Here is a 19,454-nt window from a genome sequence, read left to right as displayed (position 1 = left end):
CATACATCTGCAGCGCTACAAGTGTGCGTGCCCGGAAACGGAAATAAAATAATTCTGGTCTCACTCGAATTTCAGCCAGTTGCAATAGCAACGTAGCTTATTTCTCTACCGCTACACACACTCACCCACACACTCCGTCTCTTTCTATAGCTGGCAGTCCATTTGTTTGTTTGCCTGTTTGCCAGGCGTTTATGCAAATGTTTGTAGCCGAGTGCTTTAACTAAAAACACTTTAACCGCATTCACCTTGGGCGGACGGCTGCCTGTTAGTAGCTATTGAAAGCAGCCAGAGATACCAACAACAACAACAACAACAACAACAACAACAACAACAGAAACATATATAAGAGATACCAACAACAACAACAACACAAGCACCATGACCCACTGCGTTCACTCAGTTACAGCTCCACACTCAGAGAAATAAATTGGTACCAATTTCAAGTACATTACTGATTTAATTTCTGGTTTTTCAATTCTACAGATTCAGTTATTTTCGTAGTTTTTCTTTCTTTTTTCCTCTTCAGCTTTCCCCTCACCATTTTTCTGGTTCTATCCTTATTTTCTGTATACACCTAATAGATAATCCATAATTGATTTTAGAACGAAAGTACCTGAAATACGAACTAAATATTTAATTGAAAGAATTAATTAGTTTATTGGTTTAATAAAAGTATTTGGAATTACAATAAACGTTATTGAGCCAATCATTTCCTTTGCAAGCAATGCTAATTTTTTTTGCTGAGTGTAGTTCGCTTCCAAAGACCATTCCCGTTGCCCAAAAGGCCGTAAAATGCCTGCAAGTTAGTGCTTGGTTCCCAACCACTCGCCCCAATGGGCGTTTGCTACCGAAAAATGTTTCATTGCCTTGGGTGCTGTTGCCGCTTCTGGTCCCGCCCTGCCCATTGGAGTGGGGTTGCCCGGTTTCTGCAGTCGACTGGTGGTGTGCCGCACCTCGCCAAAAGTCAGACGTCTCTCTGCGTCTCTCCTGCGTGTTCATGGCTCCATGATTTGCCATTATATAGTGTGTAGCATACCGTAATCTCACTTCAGTCAAAGGTTTTGCACGGCCAACCGAAACACTCTCTGCTAAAAAGGTACACACACACACATACCCACACACACACACACACACACACACAGAGAGAGAAACACGCAAACACTTTGGCGTGTTTATTACGGTGCTGCTGCTCTTATTGTTGTTGTTGTTGTTGTTGTTGGTATTGCTGTTGCAAAAGATACTCGCACTTGTAAGTAAATAAATGTGTTTGCTAACTTTTGCAGTAGATGAACTCGTCAAATCAGATATTGCTTGATTAAACACATTACCATTTCAGATAAATGTGGGATTCGCCAACTTAAAAAAGATGGATGAGATGGATGTTGAGCAGCACAGTTGATCCTTATTATAATGCTAGAATAATTATTTCAAAGACAATTATTGGAATTGTTGAAGTTGTGCAAATGGATTTATCAGGCAGAAGCAACATCTCAGACAACTTAAAGTATATCTTCTTGATCAACATCAAAAGGCGAGTCCCTTTAGAATTCTTCAAATTTAAAATACAAGTTAAGTAATAGCAATGATCTACTTCAGAGGAACATCTATAACCATAGAAGTTGATAATTGAATTGGAATTTAATATTTGAAAAAGACCAGAGAGTTTTCTGTGTTGGAGTCCAACTGAAAACAAAAGTACATATTTCATATGACTTCAAGCACTTAAGACTGTTCTTCAAGAACCCCATTAATTGCTGATCTTTTTATGACAATTAGCTGCATTAAATTATATTCACGTGCAAGTGCAGTATTAAGGACATGACTAAATAATAAGTATTCAACGTTTTATTTAATGCGGACGGTCACTTTTCAACAACTTTCGAATTAATGGGCTACTGTTACTTAGCGCCTTTTGCAACACTGCCACTTACAACAGCCAATAATAGCTACAACAAGAAGGAGTACAACAACATCAACAACAACAAGGCGAGGAACTATAAAGCCCCAGCCAAGTTGAGCTGGCAAAAACAAAACAAACATTCTCTCTCACAAAATTTATCGTTTGCATAAATTTGCTTTATTGCCCTGCTGCCTGTGAACCTATAGTTGTTGTTTTAACGTGCGTGTGTGTGTGTGCTGGCTTGTATGTGTGTGTGTGAGTGTGTACAGGAAGTGTAACTTTCGTTGGTAGACCAGGACAAGGGCAGCAGCAACAACAGCCACAACAACAACAAGACGTATGGCAAATGTGGCGAGCAAAGTTTTCCATTATTCAATTTAACTAATGAAACTGAAAATTCATTTTACCACATTAACACACACACACACAAATACACACATCGAGGGTTACAGGACGATGGATGTGGCAGGAAATGTGAGCCGTCGCCAGCAGCAGGAACAGGACATGTGTGCGTGTTGTTTTGTAGTCCTGTTCGTAATGCTGACGCTATAAAACGCGAAAATGTATTGTATTTAGAGGGCAGCAAGGACATCATCGTTCTGACCGCCTTGGCATTTCAATAATTAAGCATACTTCTAGGCGTTTTCATGTCCATTTGCTTTGCGCTCGAATGAGTTGGAGTGTGTGTTTCTCTGGCGTCTGTTTCTCGTTGAATGTGGCGACATTTCTGCGACCTTATAAATGATGTGACCAAAATGAGCGCTCCGCTCATTTATTTTGACGCTGCCTTTGGGGGCCTGAGATTTACGAGCCCAGATTTCAATAGACATTAAATTTTTATTGCCTGCATCAATTGTTGCTGGAAACGAAATCTAGATTAATTATAAGCACATTTGTATTTATTCTCAATATACAATTTGCTTAAAATCAAATTAACTGATTAAAGAAAAGCAAAATGAAAAGAAACCCAAGAGTATCACTTCCAGAAACCAAACATTTGTCGAGAATTTAGATTTATTTTTATTTTAATTTTTCTGCAACACCTTGTTGGCATCAACAAACTTTTATCCATCGCAAGTAATTCATTGCAAATTATAATTTCTGATAAGTTAAACAGATGCAACAGTTGCCAATTTCTTATAAAAATAAATTTAATTGTTGTTTGTTTTGTTTGATTTTATTGTTGACAGTTGCAATACTTTGTCATTGTATGCATTATTTTGACATCTTCACAAAAATATCGTGCGATTCGCCAAGATAAGCTCAGGGTAAAATGGATATTCGATTTCCAGCCAATATTTCGTTATACGTTAAATTTTTATTGCTTGCTGTTGGTGGCTGTGTTCTTAGAATGTAAAAGCAAACAATAATGATACTTAGGGAACATCCAAACCATCTACATCATCGTCATCATCATTAACAAGGCCAGCGTCATTTTCATAACCTTCGTCTTCATCATCCTCATCTTCATCGGTTTGCTGCTCATCACTGGAAGTGGAGCCCTCAGAGCTATCGCCTTGCTCATTATCAACTGCCACCTCGGTTGCCGGCTCTTCAGTGTCCATCATCTGGAAACAATCCATCGGTTCCACATGATCACCATTGCCCAGTTCGAGTCGCTGGAGGGTCGGAGCTGTTCTTGATAGCGACCTGAGTTGAGATCCCGTATGGGACTTCCGTAATGTCGACTGATTGCCATCCACTTGAGGTGAGCAATCCTCGCCAGCGGTGCGTCGATTCTCCGAGCTTTTGGATGTATCTGCCTTCTCAAAACTCTCCATTGGCAGCAGCACTGGCATCAGTTTCGGCTCAATTTTCCTCTCGTACTCCGAAAATTCAAAGAGTGGAGGAAGGGGACGTCCATTGGGCAGCTGCTGGTTGGGTTGGTTGCGCAGATCATCGAAGAACGGGTGGGCGCAGGCCATCAGTGGTGAAATACGTTCATTGGGTGAATAGATGAGCAACTTGGACACCAAATCAATTGCCTCCGAAGGGGTACGTATGCGAAAGACCTTTGGCCAGGGATGCGGCTTGAGTTGTGGCAGCTTCAACTGCTTGTAGTTGGGATTCATGTCGTTCAGTTGCTGTGATGTTGGAGTTCCAATTATCTTCACAATCTCAATGATTTGATCGACGCCCGAATCGCCAGGAAAGATGAGTTGACCAAGTAGGAGTTCAGCCACAACGCAACCAGCACTCCACATATCAATTTTGGTATTATACTGAGTAGCGCCAAATATCAGCTCAGGCGATCTATAATATCTGGAGCAGATATAGGAGACATTTGCCTCGCCAACAACCAACTGTTTGGCGCTGCCAAAATCACAAAGCTTGAAAATGCCCGTCTCCGCATTGAGGAGCATATTCTGTGGCTTAATATCCCGATGACAATAACCAAAGCTATGCATAAAGGCCAGACTCCGGAACAACTGATACATATAGAGACGTATATAGTTGACGGGCAGTGTTTGCTTGGCCCGCGCATATTGTCGCTCCACTTTGTACAGCGTATCCGGCATATAGTCCATGACGAGATTCAGATAGACATCCTCCCGCTTTTCCCCACTTGAATAGAAGAAATACCTTAGTGCAACAATATTTGGATGCTTCAATTTGCGCATTATCTGCAGTTCACGATTCTTGAAACGACGATCCTGTAGGACCTTCTTGATCGCTATCGGCTCGTTGCTGGGCATCAGTTTGGCATAAAAGACAACGCCAAAGCTGCCGTTGCCAATCACCTTGCTATCCAAATAGCTGATCTCGGTCAACGTATCTGGGCCATAGCCAGCAGTGGCGACCACCGTTACCAGCTTGTTGTTTGCGTTGTTGTTCATTGTAAAGATTTCGTTTGCCAGCATTCGTTTTTCAATTCTTCATTTTTTTTTTTTGCAAATAATACAGTGTGTTAACTTGATTTTTGGGTTAAGCCTTATTAATCAATCTTGAATGTTTTGCCGTCCAAATATGTCAACGCCTGCTAATTTAACAAAGATATCCAAAATAAATTCGATAATTTGAAACAACAACTCATTACTCAAAGTTGACATTGTCTGGCAATATTTTTGTACAGATATGCCGCCTATTTAAAATGGAAATATAATCAAGGGAATACCGCTGAATATATATTATTAACAAAAAATGTTGAGTAACAAAGAGAAGGAGAATATATAGCCCTATATACTTATGTTAATACACATATATATCTTCTACATATATATGTATCTATATATTTTCCAATTTGCTGCATATCGGGGAAAATAAATCGATACTTTTTAATGGCATATTGGTGATTAAGCTATGAATACAAATCGATTGACGCATATTGTTTTTATAAATGTTTTGAATATTGAAATGAAAACATAGTGCTCTAAGTTAGCTGCTAAAAACTTTTGATTAGTCATTAAATCGCAAAAGAAAGTCATCAAAATGCTCAGTAAAATTTTTGTTTAATCAGCAAATTTGACAAATTATCGAAAATTATGTTTCTATTTTAGCTAATTTAGTTTTTTTCTTCCAATTTGCAAGATGTTTAATAATTGGGCTTATAAATATAAATGATGTCAAAGCTTAATCAATTGACTATGTGAAGAGAAAATTGGAAAAGTGCCTCTCCTACAGCAAAAGCACCTGCAGCAAACATTTCACAAATTATACAATAATTATAAAAAATGAAATAAACGTTTCCAAATCTCTTTTCTTGCTTATCTCCCACAAATATAATTTGATGTGACAGCGGCTTATGTCGACATTAATTAATTAAATTTATATTGCTTCTGTTGGTGGCTGTATTCTTTGAATGTAAAAGCAAACAATAATGATACTTTGGGAACATCCAAATCATCTACGTTGCGTTGTTGTTAGTTTTTAATTCTTCATTTTTTTTTTTTGCAAAAAATACAATAATTGTTAACTTGATATATGGGTTAATTAATTGTTTTGATATTTTCAATATCCCTATTATACTTTTGATTGTATTGCCCTGCAAAAAGGTCAACACGTGCTAATAGAACACAGATTTCCAAAATATATTCGATAATTTGACTTTTTTTTTCAATCATATAATATATAATCTTTCATAGTTAATTATTAACAATCTACTTTTCTACGAATCATTTGGCTTCGTGTAATATGATTTGACAACACTTATTTATGCTCTATGGACGATAATTTACTAACACTCCCTTTACGATAGTCTGGCAACTCTGTGACCCTGGCAAGTGTAATTAAATACCAAAATGCTTTTATATCTGTTTGGAAAACGCGTAATGCGAAAGTTGTACACTTCCAACGGGGGAGTAATTGTGCAGGAAACACATGTCTGTATATATTATAACTTTGTGTTTTTCTTCAGCTGCCAAATTTTGGACGTAGACATACAAAATAAATAAGAATGCTGCAGTTGTATTTGTTTTAAAAAGATTTTTTGTATGACTTTACTTTCAATTACAACAAATTGTATATTTTATAAGGACATATAATCAGCATTCACTTAGACGGATTATAACCACATCATTTTAACTGACTTTGCTCTGATCATAGGTTAGGTTATGTTTAACGGTTGCCGACCAAGGTTGATACCGTTGTGACAACGTATGGCGATGTCCAGTGCCAGCTCTAAGTCCTGATCCACTGAGAGTGGTGAGCATTGGCATCACAGCCTCTAACTTGTCCAATTTAAGTTAGCGCTCTCGTCTGGTGATGGTCCAAGGCTGTCGTGGGCCATGTTTGTTATAGTCCTTCCTGCCAAGTCAGTAAACCTTGCCTCCGACTTCCCAAGGTTCTTGGACTGGTGGAATAATGCTCTAATCATAAATATGGATAATTTATACATATGCTTCTGACAGATTTAGAAATTTAATGTAATTTTTAAAGAATCCTGTAGAAAAATAAGCACTCATTTCCACATACATTTTATCAATGGCTCATAAACAATTTCTTCTTATTTCTTGGCTACCTTTGGAGCATTCATTCTAAGAGCTCTTGCAACTTCAACTATGTTGCAGATTTCCTTTGTTGGGCTTATCTTGGCAGTTATGCGCATTGTTATCGACTTGCCACTTGTCTTTTACTTATAACTCAGGGGATGATTTCTTTTCTTGGTGTGTCAGTTAGCTAATTTTGAACCTTGTCTTTTTGGTTGGTCCTTGTCCACGTTTTGGGATGAAAACTTTTGCTTGTCGCCTGCCTCCTTTGTCTACTCAATTCATGCTTATCGTGCCCTTTGTCTTGTCCACTTTGCCTGCTTATCAGGCTCTGGTTTTGTTATGCTTTTCAGTTTTTAGTGTTTTTCCACAGTTGAAGTTGCCCTTGGGTCAATATTTTCCCGCAGCTGTAATTTTAAACAAGGTTAAATGTGGTTTTTGTTTGTTGTATAAAATGCTTTTATTTGCAGTTATTTTGTTTATTGTATATCGTATATATATTAGATATATAAAAGTGACACACTCATTGTAAAATCTTGTTAGACACAGATACATATACATATATAATGTTTCGTTTTAATTAATGTTGATACTTAAATGTTATTCGTTTTTTGTTTTTTTAGTACTAAAAAATCGTTCAACCCACAAAGGGTACAATATTTTTATTGGATTTATAGTATTTATGTAATATACGTGTTTTTAATTTGACCACACAAAACTCTATTTATTATAATCGTAATTATAAATATTTTGCATAGTGGCAGTGAATTTTCAATTAATTGTATTTCGTTTTTTTTTTTATTTTTATATTTACTACTAAAGAGAGCATAAAGAAAATAGCTGAAAACAGATTAATATTTATATTTACATGATAAACACACACACACACACACACACACACTCTCTGCATACACCCACAAACACACACACACATACACATACGTATATATAGCAATAGATATACAAATATTTGCGCTTAAATTAGTTGCAAATGATTAAACTAAGTTGGGCTTAAAATATGGTCAAAATGTGTAGGCATGTGTGTGTGTGTGTGTGTGTGTGTTTGAGTGTGTTGTGTGTGTGTTGTGTGTTTGTTCTTTTCGGTTTGCGCTTACATAAATATTATTGAAATTGCTGGACGTTGTTGGCATAAGTAAAGTGAGTAGTTTATTTTATTATATAAGTTTCTAGTTTCCTTGTTTCATAACACATACATACCGACATCATATATATATATATGTATACACATATGCATATATATAATATAATTTTATTAAAATTACATTTATGTGCTACTAAATAAATTTTATTTGGCTTTGCTTTCCTTTTTGTTTCTCTTCTGAATTTACCATACGAAGTAAAATTAAATTTTACATAATTTTTCATGCTACTTGGTGCGGCATTATTTGTATGCGTATCAAATTGGTTCTTAGTAGTTAATAAAAAAGCATATTTAATTTACTTGCAGGCCACACACACACACACATTATATACACACAGATACATATGTGAAAGCAACACACGCATAACAATAAAATTTTATATTTATCGCTAACGATTTCCTTGGCCAGGAAGCGCGAGTCTTTTTGTTGTGTGTGTGTGCGTGTGTGTGTTTGTGTGTGTGCGTGTGTGCGTGTGTGTAGCTTAGCCTCGAACATACATATAGACATATATGTATAGCATACATCGTGAGCATAAATATTTTTGTGCTGCCTGCCCTTCTTCTTCTTCTTCTGCTTTTGATGCTTCTTCTGCTCTGCTCCTGGTTTTGGGCCTCACGCATATTTTAATAAATTTTATGCCGCTGAAATGCGCGCCGCTTATCATTAACGCACAATTTATTTTTGCTTTTATGCTGCTGTTGGCTATTGTTATTGTTGTTGCTGTTGTTGTTTCTGTCGTTCTTTCTGTTGTTGTTTCTGTTGTTGTTCTGCTCTTTCTTATCATCTTGTGAGTTACATTTGCTTTTTTGGCTTTTTGATTATTTGCTGCGCAACTTAAGCTATTTTGGAAATATATTTATTTCTCGGTTCTCGGTTCTCGGTTCTCGGTTACTCGTTTCTTGTTGCTTATTTTAAAGTGTTCTGTTTGATTCTTAGCTAATTAGTTTTAAGCCCATTTTGATGCTGGTACTGATGCATACATACACTATATATACATACATACATACTAAGACTCGTTACAGACATTATCTATTTACATGTTGGCAAAATGTACATTTAATTTGCAAACGACAATCGCCCAAGCAATGTTGAAAGTTTTGCACAAACTTTTGGCCCAACGGCTTTTAAATGTTCTTTATTGTTGTTGATGTTGATTGCTGGCGTTGCTAGTTGCTGCTGCACTCAGAGAAAAAAGTTGTTCGAAATTGTTACAAAATATGCATTACTTTAAATTATTGCATAATTTAAGAGCTTTAATTTTAGACTGATATTCTTATGATTTCACAGCTGGAGTACTTAACTTAAGAAATATCTCACTCAAAGTTATCAAATGCGTGACTTGGCAAATATCTGGACTTGCTTCAGGAACGCAACCGTTTTCAAAATGAGAACGATTGTGATTGAATTGTACAATGGCAATTTTCCGGATTAAGATCTAAATTTTAAAAATTAAAGATACAATTTTGTCGTCCACTTTTGCACTTAATTTGAGTACATAAATTCTCGTCTTTTTTTTCCGAGTGCTTTTGCAGCTCTTGCATTGTTTTGTGCTTATTTTTTATAGCATACTTTTGTGCAATCGTACGGATGTAGTTTACATTTAACTTTGCACTTACACGTGTTGTTGTCGTTGTTGTTGTTGTTGCTGTCGTTGTTGTTGTTGCTGTTGTTGCTGTCGTTGCTGTTGTTGCTGCTTATAGCCAGGCTTGCTGCTGCTCAAATAGTTGTTGCTGCTGCTGCTGTTGTTGCTGCTGCTGCTGCTGCTGTTGTTGTTGCTGCTGCTGCTGCTGCTGTTGTTGCTGCTGCTGCTGCTCCTGCTGTTGTTGTTGCTGCTGCAGCCAATGTTTGCAGAATGCAGTTGGTGGCGGCGCTGAGGCGCAAACTGTGGCAGCTGCTAGTGCAACGAATTGTTGTTGTTGCTGCTGTTGCTGTGCCTGGACCTGGGTTGTTGGCTATTGCAAATTAAATTTAGCTAATTCTCACAATTCTGTGCTCATTTCGCTTACAATTGCGCTCTGCATTTGTTATTGTTGTTGTAGTTGCATTATTGTTGGAGGATGCAAATTGTTGTTGGCATGAAAGAAAAAAAATGAAGAAAAATAGAAGGAGAGAGAAATGGTTTGCAACCATTTTTGCATATTAGAAAAAAGTTTACCCTTTCTTGCAAAGCAATCTTAGTTATAAAGTGCGTACAATGTGCAAGTGTATGTGTATGTGTATGTGTATGTGTGTAAATGTTTATGGGCTAGTTAGTTGTTTTGTTGTTTTGTTTTTTTATTTAATGTTTTTTCTTTTTTGCTAAGCTACTATGCGTTTTGAGTGAGTACATTAAGCGAACATAATAAAAAAACACTGTTTGCAAACTTAAAGGCCATTAAATTATATAAGCATATTAGTAGTTTACATAAAATACTTTGCGTTGTACTCCAGTTGCTGGTTTTTATGGCTTAGTTGTTGATTTTTGGGCGCCACAACAACACACAAAATAATTACTTAATTTAATCAGAGACCTAAAAAAAAAGAAAAACAAAAAAAAAAAAGAAAAAAGAAAGGAACAGAAACAGAAACATACAAAAAAAAAGGGAAAGGAAAAAATGGCCAACACATAATTTCAAAGGCAACTTTGTCTACTCCTTGTACAGAGACATTCATAGGCTTATCTGGCGAAATGCGTGCGTCAAAATTTACGAATGCCGCCACTGTGGCACTTTCAACATTTTCAGCACTTTTTGTCCCCTTGTGTGTTCTTGTTGTTGTCGAGCGAAAACTGCGTAAAGTTTTCCAATGTTTTTCCTTGGCGTCACTTTTACTTGCCCCTTTTCGCCAGACGCGAATCGATGGGTGGCAACGTACCGAAAACAAAAGGCAACGAAATGAGAATTGCCCGCGCAGACAAGGGACAGTTGTACTTTTTTTTTGGTACACTGCACCAAACAATCTGAATCATACGCGTACTACCTTGGCTAAGAGGCATATATATTTCATAGTGGACAGACTTTGACTGTACACTAAAAAAAACATAAAACAAATAATTAAATGTGCTCCAATAATTTGTATAAAAATAATAAATATCTCTCTTAATTTCCAAAACGCGAGTCTAAATACAGTTTTAGAAGCATATCTTAATAAAACAAACAAACAAAAAGCACAATTTCTACTGCTCAACCAAATACAAAACTCGAAATTTCGCATTGAATATGCAAAATAATTTTTCAAACAAAAAAGAAGATTCATTTTGTTCCCCATTTTGTATTTGTCATATTATTGTAGAGCATTTGAGCTTCCAGTTGTGCCAATCAAACACTTTTCGCTATTTTTCTGTTTAATATTTTCGTTTGTTATTTTTTGTGTTTGTTGTTGTATTTTGTTTATTTGGCTGCGATATGAAATTGTTGTACTTGGTTTGAGCCTTTTTGCTTTCATCGCTTATTTTCGGTGTTGTTGTGTTGAAATTTGTATTTATGTTTGGGCACATACATATATACTTAGACAAGGACATAGGACCAGGACCCGGCAAGTATCGCCTAGCCTCGTAAATTTTAATGTTTTTGCTTTTGTGCCTTTGCCAGGGCCATCATATTTTCAGCAACTCCCCAACCCCCGTTGTCTCTCTCCCATCGTATTTGTGTGTGTGTGTGTGTGTGTGTGTAGGGTTTTTTATTTGTTTTTGTATGTATGTGTGTGTGTGTTTGGTGAAAATTATGGATATTTTTAGCACTTTCGCTTGTTTTGTTTTCGCTTATCTAGTTTGAAGGTCATTTGCTTAGCTTTCGGTGCAATTTTTGTTGTCCTCTTTGGGTTGGTGTGTGTGTGTGTGTATGTGTGTATGGGTGTGTGTGTGTGTGTGTAATCTCTTGTGTGTGATATCATATCTTCATATATGTAGTATGTCTGAAAATGAAATGTTTGCCTGCCTGGCTGCGCAGTTAATTTGTTGTGAAATTGTCATTTTGTTGCTTCAATGGCTGCGTGCAATGCGGCGTATGAGTAATATTTGTGACGGAACTCGAAAAACAAAATGTAAATGGATGAAAGCGACCTTTCTGCCAACGCGCTAATGAGGCGCAAATAGAGAGGGGGCCCCAAAAATTGAATGGGCCATGCTATTTTGCTTATTTTTTTTTATGTTTGTTGCCCACTTCCGTAGAAACAAATTTAAATTGACATGTTTAAAGTCAATTTGTGCGCTGCCTGAACTTTTGCCCCATAAACAAGGCAACAGCCACGCCCACGATCCGTGCTAACCCCCAACCCCCACAGACATTAACCTATTCATTTGTAAATGGGCTGTCGAATTTCGTCGTTCGGCATTCGGCATTCGGCATTGTCTTCGACTCGCATAAATATTTGTGTGCCCTTTGCCCTGTCGAGCGTAAAAACGTAGATGGAGCAAAAATAAACAAACAGTAACAAAAACACAGCGCCAGAAGCAGTAACAAACAAGGCAAATACCCTAACAGTAACAGAGTCCACTTGCTCACATCCAAATGATGTTAATAAGTTAGTAAACGACTGACTGACGAATTACTAAACGAGTTAAGATAATTCATTCATCTTTAGCCATGCTTATTCATCTAACTAACTATTTTAACTCAGTTAATAAAGTCAGTAATCAATGCGTGGCACCCTTCACGACAATCCAATGACAACCTCAATGCAAGGGTATCGAAAACCGTGGAGAGACAGTCAAATCAAATGTAAATCCAAAATAAAAGCAAGCACCAAGTGAAATTGAAATGAAAACGAATGTAACGCGAAAGCGTCTTTTCCATTTTCCTCAATTTCCCCATCATCATTGTCGTCGTTGTTCTTGTTATTGTCGCTTCACATTGTTTCTCCAGTATCCTTGCAGGCAATTGAAAATTGGCAGCTGGCAAAGTGCTCTGGCTTTGGCCCGGCCATAAGAAGCTTCCCACTGTGAATCTAAAGGCCAAAGCGTAAGCTGCCGCCAAGGGAGCTGCTCCTGCTGACACACCCACTACCCTTAACACACACACATACACACACACACACTCTTGGCCCCACTGTGCGTTGAGCCGCACGCATTGGCCTAACAGGCACATTAATACATAATTTATAATGTTTTTATTCTGTTTTATTTGGTTAGCTTTTGTCAGGGGGTGCCTCTTAAAGGCAAAGTATCGCTATGTCTGTCTGTCTGTCTGTCTGTCTGTCTCTCTGTGCCGCTTGTCGAGCAATTTGATTAAGAAATTTTCAGCTGGCGATGAGTGCAAGTGATTTTCAATTAAAATAACTGAAAAGAACTGAAGCGCTCACTTAAAAGCATATAAATATATAGAGCTGCTCGACATAAAGATAATATTATATTTTTGTGTGTTTTTTGAGGGCTTGGCAAAATTCATGTTTCACTTGAAGTGCAACTTTTTTGTTTCCTTTTCTCACTTTTTTTTTTGTTCAAAATAGAACAGAGTTTTATCTGTTTATGTTTCGTTTTCTCATCCCAACTGTCAAAATTTCAACTTACTTTTTATTTTTCTCAGTTTGGTGTCAACAAAATGTTCAAATGTTTAAGTGTTAAAATGTTAAAATTTAAACATTTAACGCAACAAAAACAATTTCTGACAACATCTAAAAAACTTGTCAACTTTCCTTGGAGCACTAAATTTCGACTTAAAGGTTTAAAACTTGCACTAAGCTTATTATATATGTTGTTTGGTTTATTGAAAGGGTTGATGGCTTGTTGGCATTAAAATTCAAACTGGGGTTCTCAATTCAATACACATTCGTTAAGTCGAGCTTAAGTCGACCCCAATTGCAACATGTTATGTGCAGCAGTTTCTGCTGTGGTTGCGCTGTGGTTGCATGCGGTTGGATAGGTTCAAAAAGGGGCGCACCTACTTAAGACTAGAAATTAGCAATATTATATTAAAGAATCTGCTTGTTAGCTACACACACATAATTAAACAAAAACAAATATAAACGTATACATTTAAACAGACGACGACAAGCTGGCAAGAAACGCTTGCAGCACAAGTCAAGTACAAAACAAAAAAAAAACAAAAAAAAGGAAAAATTTTAACAAAAATGAAGAAAAACTAAGAAATGAAACTTACCGGCGACTACTTTGTATAATTGGCGATAGGATTATCTCTAAGCTGGAGGAAATGTTTTGATTTTGTTGCAAATTCGAGTGCGTATTGGAATTGGTACGTTGTGAATGCGTTGCAGCTGCTGTGGCTTGCTGTTGCTGTATTTGCTGTTGGATGGTTGTGGGGGATGTTGGGTGGTTTTCATTCACATTCGTATTGGAGTTGGTATTGCTACTGCTATTGCTATTTGCATTCAATGTGGGACAATTTAACGTTTGATTGGCTGTGGTAATTGGCAATGCTTGCTGTTGTTGCTGCTGCTGCTGCTGCTGCTGTGAATTGGTGTCGTTGGCACAGTGCTGACCACTGTAGACATTCGCATTGCAATTATCTAGATTAATATTGGCCAAAACGGAAATGGATGCGACTGTTGCTGATGTGGCTGTTGATGTTGCTGTTGTTGATGTTGTTGTTATTGCATTACGATTGGCATTATTGTTGTTGTTGATATTGGTATTGCTATTGTTGCTGCTGTTGTGGCTGCCTGTGGGCGACATCAAAGGCACATCAGCATCAAACATATCCTCAGCCTCGGCGGCTTCATCGTCATAAACATCATCGGTATCTTCGGTTTCATCATTAGTTGTGGTTGCAGCATCCGGTTGCAGAGACTCCAAAACTGCCATCACTTCATCCTCCTCGCTGCAGGAGTGCGATGAGTGCATTGCCTGTGCATTGTGTTTTTTTTTTGTGGATTGTTCGATATTTGTTGGGTTTTTTTTGGGGGGTATTGAAAACACAAACAAGGTGGTTTAGCTCTCTTGCAGGGGTAAATATGCTAAGACAGGCACTAATAATATCAAACACAGATTTTTAGCACAATGCAATCATGCAATTACTTGGCAATTGTTTTTAGCAACAGAGACTTAATCAAATATTATTATTGTTGGTGATTTAATATCAACAACGAAATAAACTAAACACTTATTATGATATGCAGGCAAACATGCGCCATGCAATTACATTATTATATACTCTATACACTAAATACACTTTTTCGCAAATAAAATAACAAAAAAACAAACATTTTGGTTCAGCTAAAAACCAGTTACAGAATGCTGGCAATATAAATTTATTATTAGATCAGCAGGTACACAAAATTTAATTACACACAAATCAAATGCTGCGTAAAATGGCAGCAACAACAATGCGACGAACAATGGCAAACAGTACTCGATACCCCAACTGTGTGTGTAGATATTGAGCAGGGAGGGGATGTGAACAAAAGCTCGCCTGATTGCGTTCATAAAGTGACCGCCGGCTAAACACCTGACCTGAAACCAGGGTGGCAACCGAACCTGATGAAGTTGAGGCATGCATTGCACATGACATACGTCCTGCGGTTAATAATTGATTGCATCGCCACGGCACTCACGGATAGCTGTGAGATGTAGTTGCCATTACTGTTGCTGTTGTTGTCGTTGTCGCTATTGTTGCCGCTGTTGCTGTTGTGGACACTTGAAATAAACCAACGTGTCGCAAAGTTGTACTAAAGGTATGTTCGAGTGTTTTTCTTGTTTGTCCATGAATCACAGAATAAATGAAAAATAAATAAAGAAAACAGCATATCATTCTAAATAAAGTTATACAAGATTTCAGCTACACGTAAAGGATCCCTTTTGTAAAAAAAAAAATGTTGTTGGAGCAGCGAAATATATATGGATGATTCTTTGCAAACTTGAATATCAATATAAGAGTACTTTCAAGAGATCAGTAATATAAAAGTTGATGCGGACTACAATAGCAAGCTAAATACATCAAATTAGTATCTTTGAAATATATTTGAGATTAGGTCGCGTTTCATTTCATACGTAAATCAACCATTTAAAAACAGTTTGCTTTAAGCATAACGCAATTGAATTAATTTCGTAATTGATATAGCTTTAGGTACACCTATTGGTCCATACATCAACTTGCGTATCGAGTCTTAAGTCGCAATCTCAATACACTTAAAAGCTCATTCAATTTGGCCAAAGATATGTTTGCTGTAGCACATTTGCTGTTATTATGATTGAATACAAACACTCACACACACACACACACACACACACACACACACACACACACACACACACACAGAGACGTTCTCAAATCCGATGCATGTGTGTGTGTGTAGGCAAACATTATGTTGGTATACTTTGTTAGTTGGATAGCTAGACATATTCATTTGTAAATGAAATCATAAAGGTGCACACGCATAAGCATCTTAGGTTAGCATAGTGTGTGTGTCTATCTATGTATCTTTGTATCTTATAGATACAAACACTTGAGTCAGAGGCCTTTGTGTGTGTTCGCCGAGCTTATGCTTTTTGTAGCCAAGCAAAACTTTGCCTATGTGCCTGGCACAAAGTTTATTTAGAGCATTTGCTTGAAGTTTGTTTGATTTGCTATTAATTAAAATTGCATTCAACTTGAAAATTGTATTTGTTGCCTAAAGAGAAAAAGGAGTAGCTTATCCAAGCAGCTGATCCTAGCTCACATTATTGAAGCTTGAATTGCAGACTAATGGAAACACGTACAAGATTGCTTACATTAATAGAATTGGGGGTTGAACTGGTGGTATTCGCTTGCTTCTTGTTCCCTGGTTGTTCAAATTTAATTAATTCTCTTTCACTTTTATGGGTGCGCTGGTGTCAGTAGTAGTGTGTGTGGCTCATGTGTGTGTTTGTGTGTGTTAATTAGGCATAGTCTTGAGGCAAACACACCCTTTGGTCCTCCGGCCCAGACGCAAATGCATCAAATTGCCTGACAAAACGACGCCCCCTGCAATTAAGAGTACCCCGCTGAATGGGACTAGTCCTCGTTCAATGTCAACCAGGGCCAACAACTGTCTGGGCCAACTGCCAACTGGCAACTGCCAACTGGCAACTGCCAACAGGCGTGTCAACACACACTCTCGCATAGATAATGAATACCTACGCTCCCATAAGCTCAAAGGTTTGTTTTTTTTTTTTATTATCGTCTGCACTTTTTTTCATGCACATGCATAAAAAATATCGTAAATGTTTTTGTTCATTTATAAATATTAAAAGCGACAGATGTCCACATTCGTTAAGGACAAAATAAAAAAAAACCAGCTTAGAGGATTTAAAAATAATAATAATAATAGTAATAATAAAAGTAAAAAACATGTGCAACGTCTATTGTCCGAATGCTGCATAATTAAATCATCCGTTCGTCGAGAACAAACAAAAAAAAATATGAAAAAAAATCAGCAATTGTTAAATAAACTTTTTTACAGCATTTTCCGCACTATTTGAGTCACAAATTGTTTTCTGCTCATGAATCAATTGCCAATGCAAAAATATTTGCTTATTCTTTTGTTATTGCTCATACAAATGTTTTTTTTTTCCCAATGTTTTGTTTAAAGTTTTGTTTTATGAAAAAGGTACTGCTGTGTGTGCAAATAATATTGATGGAGTTCTAATGCTTTTCAACATTTGTTGAATTCCTGGCAAAAAGTTAGTCGACGGGAAAATGAATAATATTTTTACCTTTTTGTCTGCCATTTTTGTTTTCACTGAAAACTTTTTGTGGATTAAACGCTTCAATAATGTTAAGTAATTTTTTTTAAAAATCAATATTTGACATAGCGAAGTGTTTTAATGAAGTTTTTGGTGCATATTTAATTAAATTAAAAACGTGCTTAACAATTTCATGTTATTGTTTTATTAAAATATTTAAATAAAATATATGTAAAAACATTCCAAATAACTTTTGACTTGTAAATAAATAGTTGCCTATATTTTTGCAATTGATTACAGTTTTAGCCAATTTTTGCTTCATTATTGGCTTAAAAGTCATTTTGCGGCAAAACGCTTACAACCCAAATAAACCTGGCCATAAGTTGTCGCTTTTATTGTTTACCAATTGTGTTAATCTAACATTTGTGTTTTTGTGTGTGTTGCCCTAAGGCAACAACAACAACAACAACAGCCACACCAACAACAACAATAGATAACAATAACAGAAACTCTGAAGTGCGTACTGCCCAGGAGACAGTACAACAACAATCGAAACTTTTGGCACATTAAATCAGCAAATTTATTGACTTAACTGCTTTGGCGAGGACATGCCACATGCCATCCTGCGCCACACCCCATGCCCCAAGCCCCAAGCCCAAGCCCAAACACGCTTGCCGTTTGCCTTTTGGCCTGACTCGTGAGCAGTTCCTGTTTTTTTTTTTTTTTTCTGTTTTGGCACCGTCTATCTCTCTCTGTCCCTTTGTCAATTGCTATCTCTGTCTGTATGTGTGTTTCGGTGGCCTGTTTCCTTGCTGTGCTGTCATAATTTTTGATTTGCTTGTTTTATTTGATGTCCTTTGGCTGCTCCTGGCTACTTGCTCCTTGCTGCCTGCTGCCTGCTGCTTGCTGCCTGCTGCTTGCTGTTTGCTACTCTTGTTGCCAGGCGCTGTCTTCGCTTTACTAAGCTGCCTCCAGCTTAGGGAAAAACAATTTTGCAAAATTTATTTTATAGCAAAATTATGCCAAACATTTCGAGAATGTTTCTATGTAGTGGCTGTTCTTGCTATGAAGGCCATTTGCTACACACATAAATACACACACACAAACACACACACACAAACACACACATGTGGGTCGAGCTGCTCTCGCACAAAATTTATTTAAGAATTGTAAGTATTTTTGCTGTGGTAGCTGCGAAATTTGTGCCATCAACTTGAGTTGAAATTATTTGCTCGACTGTGCCACGCCCCCTGACCGCCTCTATTCAGGCCTTGCCTCGCTTCCAGCATTTGTTGTTACATAAACTTGGATAATGTAGCGCAAATAGTTGCTTATTATTTATGCTGCTTTATTACCCTCTGTCACCCTCTCTCTCTCTATCTCTATCTCTCTCTCTCTAACTCAGCAGCCATCTTCTATTCGCCTTTGCTTTGTTGGTATTAAATATCTTTTGCTTTTTTGGGCAATTTGTTTGTTTGCTAGACAAAAATTAGTTGGCATATTTCTGGCTCTTAATTAGCCAAGCGTGAAATTGAGCTAAAGAGAGAATGTGTATATGATACATGAACATTCCGGAAGCACTAGATATTATTAATCTAAGTTATTGTGCCGAAATCAAAGCAAAAATGTACAAATTCTTCAAGGATTTGCTGTACAATGGCCGAAAGTCGACTTGAATATTGAAAAGAAACATTTTTCTCTACAGTAGCTTAATTTTTAATCGTTTGTTGCTATTACAGCTATGTGATTCAAATGTACTCTGATCAAAAAGACATACAAATATATATATATACATGTATGTAGTCATTTCTAGACATATCTACTTCAGCACATGAATAATAAAAAAAAAACTCTGCTACTCTTTTATGATATATTTGTGTAAAGTAACTGCA

General features: G+C 37.0%; 2 protein-coding genes across 3 annotated transcripts in view; both read right to left on the bottom strand.

Annotated features, from left to right (window-relative positions):
* Positions 1–3,198: 3,198 nt before the first annotated feature.
* On the bottom strand, positions 3,199–4,873 carry LOC6568581 (glycogen synthase kinase-3). The gene has a single exon (XM_001994376.2). The coding sequence runs from the start codon at positions 4,759–4,761 to the stop codon at positions 3,277–3,279; it is 1,485 nt and encodes a 494-aa protein (XP_001994412.2). The 5' UTR covers positions 4,762–4,873; the 3' UTR covers positions 3,199–3,276.
* Positions 4,874–9,909: 5,036 nt separating this feature from the next.
* LOC6568583 (band 4.1-like protein 4) overlaps positions 9,910–19,454 on the bottom strand; it is a 78,381-nt gene continuing 68,836 nt past the window's right edge. The window contains exons 17-18 of one of the 2 annotated variants that reach the window (XM_043215021.1): positions 14,063–14,766; positions 9,926–10,003 (exon numbers count right to left, since the gene is read on the bottom strand). In XM_043215021.1, the coding sequence (XP_043070956.1) occupies positions 9,991–10,003; positions 14,063–14,766 (717 nt within the window). In that variant the 3' untranslated portion in view covers positions 9,926–9,990. Of the gene's footprint in view, positions 10,004–14,062; positions 14,767–19,454 lie in introns of both variants that reach the window. The other variant, XM_032740565.2, reaches the window with a different exon arrangement.

This window comes from Drosophila grimshawi, unplaced genomic scaffold (genome assembly GCF_018153295.1).
Source record: "Drosophila grimshawi isolate 15287-2541.00 unplaced genomic scaffold, ASM1815329v1 contig_311, whole genome shotgun sequence".
NCBI lineage: Eukaryota > Metazoa > Arthropoda > Insecta > Diptera > Drosophilidae > Drosophila > Drosophila grimshawi.
The sequence above is the reverse complement of the archived record's forward strand: the minus strand, read 5'-3'. Positions and strand labels throughout refer to the sequence as shown.

Coding starts and splice junctions, on each gene's coding strand:
- LOC6568581 (XM_001994376.2), bottom strand. CDS start 4,761: ATGCTGGCAAACGAAATCTTTACAATGAACAACAACGCAAACAACAAG.